The sequence below is a fragment of the Danio rerio genome, chromosome 8, assembly GCF_052040795.2.
Source record: "Danio rerio strain M-AB ecotype USA chromosome 8, GRCz13ab, whole genome shotgun sequence".
In the NCBI taxonomy this organism is placed as follows: Eukaryota; Metazoa; Chordata; class Actinopteri; order Cypriniformes; family Danionidae; genus Danio; species Danio rerio.
In genome coordinates this window covers 24,425,859-24,436,361 of record NC_141028.1, presented here as the reverse complement: position 1 = coordinate 24,436,361, position 10,503 = coordinate 24,425,859, and the positions used below count along the sequence as shown (strand labels likewise).

At 34.9% G+C, this 10,503-nt stretch overlaps 1 protein-coding gene across 6 annotated transcripts; it reads right to left on the bottom strand.

The window, feature by feature from the left end:
• Positions 1-281: 281 nt before the first annotated feature.
• si:dkey-23c22.5 lies at positions 282-10,063 on the bottom strand. 6 transcript variants are annotated; one of them, XM_087264621.1, is made up of 10 exons: positions 9,770-10,063; positions 8,818-8,945; positions 7,881-8,032; positions 7,734-7,763; positions 5,054-5,179; positions 3,499-3,654; positions 3,280-3,367; positions 3,019-3,206; positions 1,411-1,450; positions 282-1,205 (listed from the first exon to the last, which is right to left on the bottom strand). In XM_087264621.1, exons 4-9 carry the CDS (start codon positions 7,744-7,746, stop codon positions 1,422-1,424), a joined length of 600 nt encoding a protein of 199 aa, XP_087120747.1. In that variant the 5' UTR covers positions 7,747-7,763; positions 7,881-8,032; positions 8,818-8,945; positions 9,770-10,063; the 3' UTR covers positions 282-1,205; positions 1,411-1,421. The 6 variants fall into 6 exon arrangements, 3 of the variants coding, with proteins under 3 accessions (XP_087120747.1, XP_087120746.1, XP_087120745.1); XR_015497904.1 differs by having other exon boundaries at positions 415-1,205; positions 1,538-3,206; XM_087264620.1 differs by lacking the exon at positions 8,818-8,945.
• Between the last annotated feature and the right edge of the window lie 440 nt (positions 10,064-10,503).

Sequence of the window (10,503 nt, the reverse complement as noted above, 5' to 3'; positions counted from 1 at the left end):
CTGCCAAAAAAAAGAAAAGAACAAAAAAACTGGTCCAGGCAAAAAGAAACTGAAAAATGAGCATGTTGTTTTTATCTCACTGACTGCAGATTAATGAGTTGAAGTTGATAAGGAAGTTATTTCTAAAAGCTCCTTTTACAAATTGCTTTTTGTTGGAAAGTCCCTACCAAACCTGTTCCAACACACCGAAGAAAAACAAACAAAAAGGAATTAATGCTGATGAAAAAATAATAAAGAGACCTATACATTCTTACAAAATCAACAACAAAATACAACATATGTAAATAATCATTTACTTTGTTCTTTATCTATCAGAGTAACATATCATATATGAAACATCACACTGTAACACCTGCATCTGTTTACAAATAACTACACCTACAACGACCAATTTCATTATATACAAACTCTAAATGCAAAACAAGAAAATGGTTTTATTGAGCAAATACAAAAAACTAATTCTAGTTGCAAATACAATCAGAATAAACTGATGTAGAATACTGACACTGTTAGAGAAGTTAACAAAATGTACTGTAATTAAAGTTCTAAAATCATTTGTCATTTTCATTGCTTCCATGTAATTTCTTCAGTATAGTGTATGCATTCAAGAAGTCAATATAAAAATATTTAGATTGCTAAAGCAAAAAAAGTGCTCATCTAAAAAGTTTTGTACAAAATTATACCTATACATGCAGTATTACTTGGGAGTACTGTATGTAGTGTTATGAGATCCTTCAGCTTGTAATTACTGTTTCCCCACACAGATCTACACACAGTGCTTTATAAATAAATGAGATAAGGTCTTTTTTGTTTAACATATTGAAACCATAAAATTTATAACATCAAAGTAACTTTCTTAATAAAATATTCTTTAGATAATGTGGAACATAGCGGCATTGTTCCTCAGTGGTTAGCAGTCAGCTCGCAGCAAGGAGATCGCTGGTTCAAGTACTAGCTGGACCAGATGACTTTTCTGTATAGTTTGCATGTACTCCCCTAGCGTGGGTTTTCTCCATGTGCTCCAGTTTCCCCCATAGTTCAAAGACATCCGGCATAGGTGAATTGGATGAACTAAATTGGCTGTAGTGTGTGTGTGTGTTTCCCAGCACTGGGGGTACATGAGTTATTGCACTCTGTGCTCGGTTGGTAGAAACTTTTTGTTTGGACACCACCAGTCAGAAGGCCAGATTTACTTCCACTATCAACTGAATACAAAGAGAAAAAGAAAAGGAAGACAGCTAAAACAAGCATCAATCATGAGCAGCCTTCTGCATTGCACTGTCAAAGCATACGAGAACAACATATTACAATAAATTTCACATAATTAAAACTTAATACTGTAATTAAATTTGTCATTATATATAAACTGAGTAACAGTAATATGTGCATATATTATTAACTTTTTCTTACCCTTTAAACAGTCAGTTTAATTTAAATCCACGGAAGTTTCCTTTGAACAAAACAAATATACACATTTTTATTTAAGCATGGTAAATGAAATGTATTACATCTTTCTCTAAAAAACAAAAGTATGTACCTGTCTCCCTGTATGAACAGAAGGGAAAAAAAAAGTATTACTAATGTAATAATAATATCCACTAAAGGTCAAAATGTTGGAGTAATGTTATAAAGAAGACTCTTATGCTCACAAATGCTTATAGAAAAACAATAAAACAACAATGATTTAAAATAATCAAAAAATTCAAAATTTCAGTGTTACATGATTCTTAAGAAATCATTTAAATATTATTGGTGCTGTAAAAATAATTCATATTATGATTAGTTTTAAATCAGCTTTTGCTAGTTAATATTTTTGTATATTCAAAAGAACAGGATTTATTTAAAACAAAATATTTTGCAACAATATATTAGTCTTTTTTTAAGTTTTTACTGCAGCTTCAGTGCAATACATTTTTGATTTGCATGATTTTCTTTCTATTTTACTTACCACAAACCTATGAATGGTATTGTTTCTATTCACAAAATGCAAACAGCAACAATGATTGTAAAAAATGTTTGCCTTTCTGTGTTCTTTAATCTTGTTTCCCCCACAGTTCAAAGACTTGAATTTTAGAAAAACTGTATACAGTAAATTGGCAGTGTCACTGTCCCATCACTGCAAGAGCTGATAATTCTACTGTTGAGACCCTTAATAAGAGCAGCCGAATGAGACACAGACTTTCATGATCTGCACATCAGCATACTGCTTTTTGAAGTACCATGTGACACTGAAGTCTAAAGAAATGATGAATGCAGCTTTGCTTTCACAAGAAAAAAATGAAAAAACAAAAAATATAACCATAAAAATAAGCTCCTTAAAGTACAATATTATTGATCACATGTATTTTTATTAAATATATGTAGCCTTGGTGAGCAAATGTCACTTCTTTTAAAACATTCAAAATATATATTAATGACTAAAACAATTTATGTCACCGTCATTTTTGCAGCAACATCTAGTGTATGATTGTCAAAAGGGTTCCAGTTACTTGACAATTAAATATTTAATGTAAGAGCTAATGCTAATGTGCAGTGGGCTGAAAAAGTGTCCGATGCTAAGAGGCTTTGGCATGATATTAAAAAGGAAATTCATACTTAAAAACTCTCCAATGTGGCTAAATTATAACAATTCTAAAAGATGAGTGGGGAAAAATCCCTCCACAGCGCTGTAGCAGATTCATTGTAAGTTACCAAAAATGCTAGATTGCAATTGTTGCTGCTAAGGGTGCCACAACCAGCTAGGTTTAAGGGCACAGACACTTTTTCACACCGGGCTATGTAAATGTGTATTTTGTTTTTTCCATTTATTTTGTTCTCATTTAAAAACTGCATGATGTGTTTATCTTTGACAAATATTTAAATTTGTTTGATGATCTGAAACATAAAAGTCTGACAAATATGTAAAAGGTAATCCGTAAGGCGCAAACACTTTTTCAGACTACTCTACATTTAGTTTGGACTGTCATTAAAAAATCATAATAAATAAAGAGCTAATATGTTTAACAAAGTAAAACTCACTTGTGCTTTTGTATCGTTTCATCTTCCATAAAGGTTTAAATTTCAAAACACACAATAACGTAACGATTAATATCAAAATGGCTATAACACTAGTAATTATAATTGGTAGAGAAGTTGAGGGATTTCCACATTGAGTGTCAGATGAATGTGTTCCTGGATTTGTTTCAGTAAGTCCGGTGTCCTCACATCTGTAAATAACATCTTGGATCAGATTGGTGGGAAAACGTATGATATATGCAAAAATGAAAAGTGAGCACTCACTTTTTATGTGGCAAACAGGAGGAGAAAGATCCATCTGAATATGTGTCTCCAGTACAGTCTGCACATACAGTATCTGTGGAGCTCGTGCCTGCACACAGTCAACAAATGGATCAAAATATTTAAAAAGGTCAATATACACTCCCTGTTTCCTACTTAATGCAACTATCTCAGTACTGATATCCTTCTACACTTGTTTCTTGTTTATTTATTGTCATTTACCTGCTTGTTCGATATATTGTCCAGCTTTACATTCAGAGTGTTGCAGAGCTGAAGTACAGCTGCTTTTCTTCTTGTCAATGCAGTAAAATTTCTCGAGTGGCTCACAAACAGTATCTGATGACCGACTGCAGGCTGTGTTGACTCTTAAACCTCGGTCTAAAAATAAAAAAATATTAAAGTCAGTGGAATCTTTAATGCACTTGAGCTGTCTTTTAGCAGATCATTTTGCAGTAACTTACATGTATTTTATTTTCAGGGACAGTTTGCCTTAATAGACTTGCAATACTTCAGATCGTAAAAGAATCACTGCATTGTCTATTACTGAAATATGTAACAGAAAACCCATTAAAATTTAAGTTATTTAAAAAAAAATCACCTACATATAATACAGCCTACATATTTCGGATGATGGGGCTGCCATTATTATAGGTGCATAATGTGTAATCTTAAGTGATTCGGATTCAACATGGGGAGCCTTCATTCCAGCTATTTTTACCAAAACATAATGCAGAAAATGTTATTCTTATATCATGTGTGGCTTTTCATTATAATTTCCTAGTTAAAGGACGATTTAAAACTCCATTTGCTTTCCCAACATTACAAAGAGGAGAAAGGGGGAAAGATGTAATGGGCCACAGCCTCTGAAAGAGATTATAGGTGATGATGGACATATACACTTTAAACTAAATGCCATTTCATGGATATTTCTCAATATCGACTCAAGATATTAATTGAGGATATTGATAAAAATCAAGAAATGCTATTCTGGCAGGATATAAAAATGCTGAGACTTGTCAAGACATTCACTAAAGAACAAGCATATTCACAAAGGCACTTGATGATCCATTAATTTCAGTGTACAGTGTTTTCCAGTAACAGCTGATGATGCACCAGACAGACTTTGACAAGCACCAGCATGATTACATTCTGTGTCATTTCTTGAATCTACTGTTCCTCAGTACACACTTTACTCAGATTTGACGTTGTTTAGACTTGTTTAGGGGTTGTTGGCAGGGGTGTCCAAACTCGGTCCTGGAGGGCTGGTGTCCTGCAGATTTGAGCTCCAACTTGCCTCAACACACCTGCAGGGATGTTTCTAGAAAGCCTAGTGAGAGCTTGATTAGCTAGCCCAGGTGTGTCTGATTAGGGTTGGAACTAAACTTTGCAGGACACCGGCCCTCCTAGACACCCTTGTCTCATGGGGAAACAAAATCAGTAGTACTTCCCTTGTTGCTGTTCGACTGAAAACTATTAATGAAGCTGAACAATGTTATATTGCATTAGTATTTTATTTTCTGAGCTGCAGTAATAATAGCAAAAGGTAGTGCTAGCTCACTGAATGAAACATTTAAAGTTATGTACACATAATTGCCACAGTTAAAATGAATTTTTAATATTCTACATTTTTATGGGTTTTCTATGACACACTTCAGTAAAAGACTGAGTACTGTTTTAAACCATACACGTCTTAATGTTGATGATTTCTTTTCAATCACTTGCAAATAATTTTCACCATTTATTTTCAGGTGAGCAAATATAAAGGGGAAACACTCACTTGAATCACATACAGTGCAAGGAAAGCATTCCTTTAAACCATTGGGTTCATCAGTAAAAGTTAATTCAGGACATGGAACACAAGTTGTGCTGGTGTCATCTGTGCAGTCCCAATAAACATGGTTTCCTGAATAGGCAGTACAGGAAAGCCCTTTATAATTTCACATCATTTCAATAAGCAATTTTAAATGTTTTAATGCAGAATAACACAATTTTACTAAACTCTTAAAACATTAAATACATAGATTTGAAAAATTTTTTTGAAGAACATTTTAACTAACATGTTTTTATCTGGTTCTTTGGAGACTCAGGTTCTCTGTGGCACTACTGTGAAAGCCACTTTTTGGTTCTTTCTAGCGCCTTTATTTGTTGAGAGTGTATTAAAATAATATATTTTTTATGTAAAATTGTAAACATCAATACTGATAAGGCAGTGGTTCTCAAACTGGGGGCAGGGGGCTGCAAAAACATTCTAGAACAGATTTAATAAACAGGGTGATCTGAATTAATTTTGTGGCCTGTGTCATGCTGGTAGGCGTCCAGGAGGCATCAGAAACAGATGCCTAAGCCACCTCAGCTGACTTCTCTCAATACAGAGGAGCAGCTCTACTACAAGCTCCTTTTGGGTAACACCGCTCCTCACCTTATCTATGAGGGTGCACCCTGCCACCATGCGAAAGAAACTAATTTTGGCTGCTTGTATCCAAGATCTTGTCATTTTGGTCATGACATAAAGCTCATGAGCATAGGTAAGAGTAGGAACGTAGTTTGACTGGTAAATCGAGAGCTTTGCCTTCCGGCTCAGCGCCGCTTTTTTCCCACAACGGACCGGTACATCGACCGCATTACTGCTGCCGTTGCATTAATCCGCCTGTCAATCTCATGTTCCATCTTTCCCTCACTCGTGAACAAAACCTCGAGATACTCAAACTCCTCCACCTGGGGTAAAAACTTTCCTCCAACCTGAAGATGACAAACCACCTTTTTCCGGTAGAGCATCATGGCCTCGGACTTAGAGGTGCTGATTCTCATCCCAGCCATGTCACACTCGGCAGCAAACTACCCCAGTGCATGCTGAAGGTCTATGTATGATGAGTCCAACAGAACAACCTTGTCTGCAAATAACAGAGATTAAATCCTGTGGTCCCCGAACCAGACCCCTCCAGCCCAAAGCTGCTCTTTGAAATTCTGTTCATAAAAATCATAAACAGAGTTGTGGAGTCCAGCATGCACTGGAAACAAGTTTGACTTATTGACGGCAATGCGAACCAAACTCCTGCTCTGTTCACATAGGGACGAGACACCCCTTAACAGAGCGCCTGACCCCATACTTCCAGAGCACCCTCCACAGAATGCCACAAAGGACACGGTTGAATGCCTTCTCAAAGTCCACAAAACACATGTGGACTGGTTGGGCATACTCCCATGAACCCTCAAGCACCCTGGTGAGGGTACAGAGCTGGTCCAGGGCACCACGGCCTGGACAAAAAATGCATTGTTCCTCCTGGGTCCTAGATTCAACCACCAGCTTAATTCACCTGTACTCTGGCATAGACTTTCCAGGGAGGAGTGTGATCCCCAAATAGTTGGAGCACACCTTCCGGTCCACCTTCTTAAAAATGGGAACCACCACCCCACTTGCCCAGTTTAGAGGTATTGTCCCCAAACTCCATGCAATATTGTAGAGTGATGTCAGCTAAAACAGCCCCACAACATCCAGAAACATAAGCTACACAGAGTAAATCTCACCCACCGCTGCTGCTTTGCCACTGCAGAGCTTGCAAACTACATCAGCTTGGGTGATGAGTCCACCCCTTCATCCCCAGTCTCTGCTTCCTCAATGAAAGACATCAACACATTATTAAATATGAAAATGTAATAGTGGCCTATATTTAATAATGCTCAGCATATCTGCTTAGAGTTTAATAATGCATATTTTTCAAGGTGTTAATCCAATTTATTTACCCACATTTTTGAAAATGTAAATGAGCATGTTCGTAATTATTTTAAGTTGGAAATAAACAGCATTTTAAAGTCAGCAAAACTGCTAAATCTATTCTAAATAAAGTGTTATTATGCAAATTATAACTTGTGGCTTAAGTTACCTCAACTTATGTAAACAAAAAAAAGGAATATATATATTTTTAAAGAATTCAACAGACTGAAATCATCCTCCATTGTTCACAGAATGGTTAACTGTTAGCCATGAATAGGCTAATGAATGACAAATCCCTTTAAAATCAATACATTTTTGATAATTTTAGACTCTCAGCTGAGAAGGTACAGAGAGTACAGAAATAGCAAGAAAAAACTGCATAAATGTGATAAATCGTACACAAAGTATGGCTTTATGGAATACAATGAGGGCAGACCACAGTGCACACTGCGTTTGAATATTTCATCGGCAAAAACACTAAAACCATGTCAATTCAACTTACAAGCTCACAACAATTCATCCAGAGCATAAATAGTTAAATTTTAACTGTTTTAGGAAAAGTTGTTAATTTAAGGACCTTTTTAAAATTTTTACATTTTTTTGAATTGGGGCAGCACCAAAAATTATTTGTCCTATACAATGGGGCCTTCGGCTAAAAAAGTTTGAGAACCACTGTGATAAAGAAAACATCTAAAGGCAAAACAAAAAAATAAATAATTATATATGCTACAATTTGCATTCCTACCTGCAGCACACATTGGGCAGCACTGGCAGTCTATCTCATATTCAGCACGAGCACATTGACAAGAACAAAGATCATAGTTCAGAGGAACAATAATTGAAATAAGAATAAAAATAGTTAAAGCGAACATGGCCACAGTCTAGATATTACTCTGTTGAGTAACTGTCAGCAAAGAAGAACCATTTCTTGCAGGAAACCTTCAGCAGAACCTTTGGATGCCTCACATGATGATTTTGTATCTGACATGTGGCAGGTATACACAAAAAAGGATTATTGTAGAAATCTTCTTACAAATGCATTCTCTGTAAAAAACAAAACAGAAAAGGGTTCAGCTTATTGTAAATCTTTTTGTCTGTGTTTTTTTCAGTTTCCACACCTCACATGCAGTGTCGGGTAAACATATAAAAACGTACCTAATACCATTTTGGAAGAAAAATGACAGTTGCTAAAATGACATTTTAAGCATTTTTTGGGAATAAAATGAACGTTCGTTTTTTTTATTTTACTATCCAGAGTGTAAGTTATTTTAAAGATGATGTAAAATTAATGCATAGATATCAGGATTACCAATTGGAGTGCTCACAATCTCCACAAGATGGGCCTCCACACATCACTTGTACAACTCACCCACATGCTTTACATTGTATGCATAAATAAAGTATAACTAACTGAAATATACTACTTTTTCATACAATAAATTTAATTAATATGTAATTATTCAGAATGAATTGCTACTTTTTTATGGTTTGAATGCAAGACACAGGTAAAATAATAACTATAAACTGAGAAAAACTGAAGTCGTGGAGTAACTAGGCAATTCGACACAAACTTTTTATAAACAGACTGGAACGGAGCTAAAATGTAGCCTATAAGCTAATATTGTAGCCTTTACTTTTTATAGGTAGGTAATATGAACTAATTTACGTTTTGTCAGTTTAGTGGCTAATCCGTTAAAATCATGGCCCCAAACCCCACGCCAAAACTCAACTGTCATTGGGAGATGAACAAATCACATTATGAATGAGATTGTACAAATTCATATAAATGTTGGAGTTGGAGTGACGTAGTCTTGAAATATGAACATTACCTCTACAAGTGCTCATGACCTCCACAAGTCACTCCACACATCATCAGTATCTCTCACCCGCCTACACATCCCACAATCCTCTGAACCTTCCGATGCTCATGAACTTGATTGTGATATTATACAGACACCTGCAGTCAATTTACACTCTCATAAATGCAGCTCATTCACACTCAACCTTTGCAAAGTGTTTTATTTTACATCTGAGCGATTTACATGTTTGTTTGTTTTGATTTTGGACTGTCTCTCTATTTCTGATTGTTTGCTGACTGAACATCTTTGCCTGTCTTGTGGATTGGTCTTTTGGATTACCTCTGTTATTTCTGTTTGTACTAGTTTGAGCACTGCCTGATTTGACCATACTCCATTATAAAAAAGCTGCATTCCTTTGTTGTACGCTCCTGTTTTTTAAAATATGTATAACTATAAATTATGATTATAATTTTAAGATATATTACTATTTTTTATACAATTTATGGAATGAATACATTTGTAATAATTCAGAATGCATTGATATTCTTGCATGGTTTGAATGCAAGACAATGGTGAAATAAAATCTAATATAATATTTAGTTCTAATATAAAACTAAAAATGCTAACATAAAAGCAGAAAAAAACTTTTTATTGACGTGAAGTTAAAGGATTTTCAATTCATTTAGTAGCTATTTCGATGTAAAAAAAATTATGGCGAAACTAAAACATTTTATAACTTGAGGAAACTCAAATTTAACTTAACTTTCCCTTTTTTATAGGTACTGTAGGTAATATAAAGAATAACAACAACAAAAAACACATATCAAACGCAAGACTCAAACAGAAATAATGATAACCTACAGACTGAAAACACAAAAACTATGTTCGATCCAATCTACAGAATGAGGACAGCCTTTGTTTATGTGATGAAGCTTTAAGCACATGTTTTTCTTAGTAACACAATAACACTAAAACGACTTACCGAGTACGGTCGCTTCATTTTTTCAACATGTTGTGATCGCTTCAGTTATATGAACAGGTTCTTTCAGTTTCTGTTGCTTTGTTTACAGCGTCGGATGACTATATTACCATTAATTTAATAGCGAGTTAATAACGGCAGTGTGTATTATGTTTAATTCTATTTATGACGCACGCTACATTTAAATATCTGCTCACTTAAGTCAATGAGATGCCATTAAAATAAAACCTTTCAATTTTGTTTAGCGAACGGAATGCTTCCAATGATTTAATGTGAGGAAAGTACCGTCACATGACTGTTGGAAACAGGAAAAACTTCATTGTAAATGTTTCATTTATTAACTATTTAGTGGGCGAAGTAGCTGTTTTAAACAAGCTTTCCAAAGATCAAATGTAGAACTATTATCATATATTGTGCACACGCAAATTATTATGAAGTGTTTCATTTAGTAGCTGTTTGTATATATATGTAGGGAATATGTAATATCTCTTCCTTTCCTCCGGGGGGAGCTGTGTGTTGTGTTAGGGAGATGGGCTGCAGTTTGGCCTCAGTTGTGTTTCCCTGTGGGAAAGGTAAACAGCATTGATTCAGCTCTACACATAATCTGTTTAATTTCGTCAATAATATTTGCCATCCATGTTATTTTATGAGATATGTTATAGTTTAGGCATTAATTAATGTGTAGATGTCCTTATTTTTGATAGATTGACTTATATTTCTGATATTTTTGTTGTTTC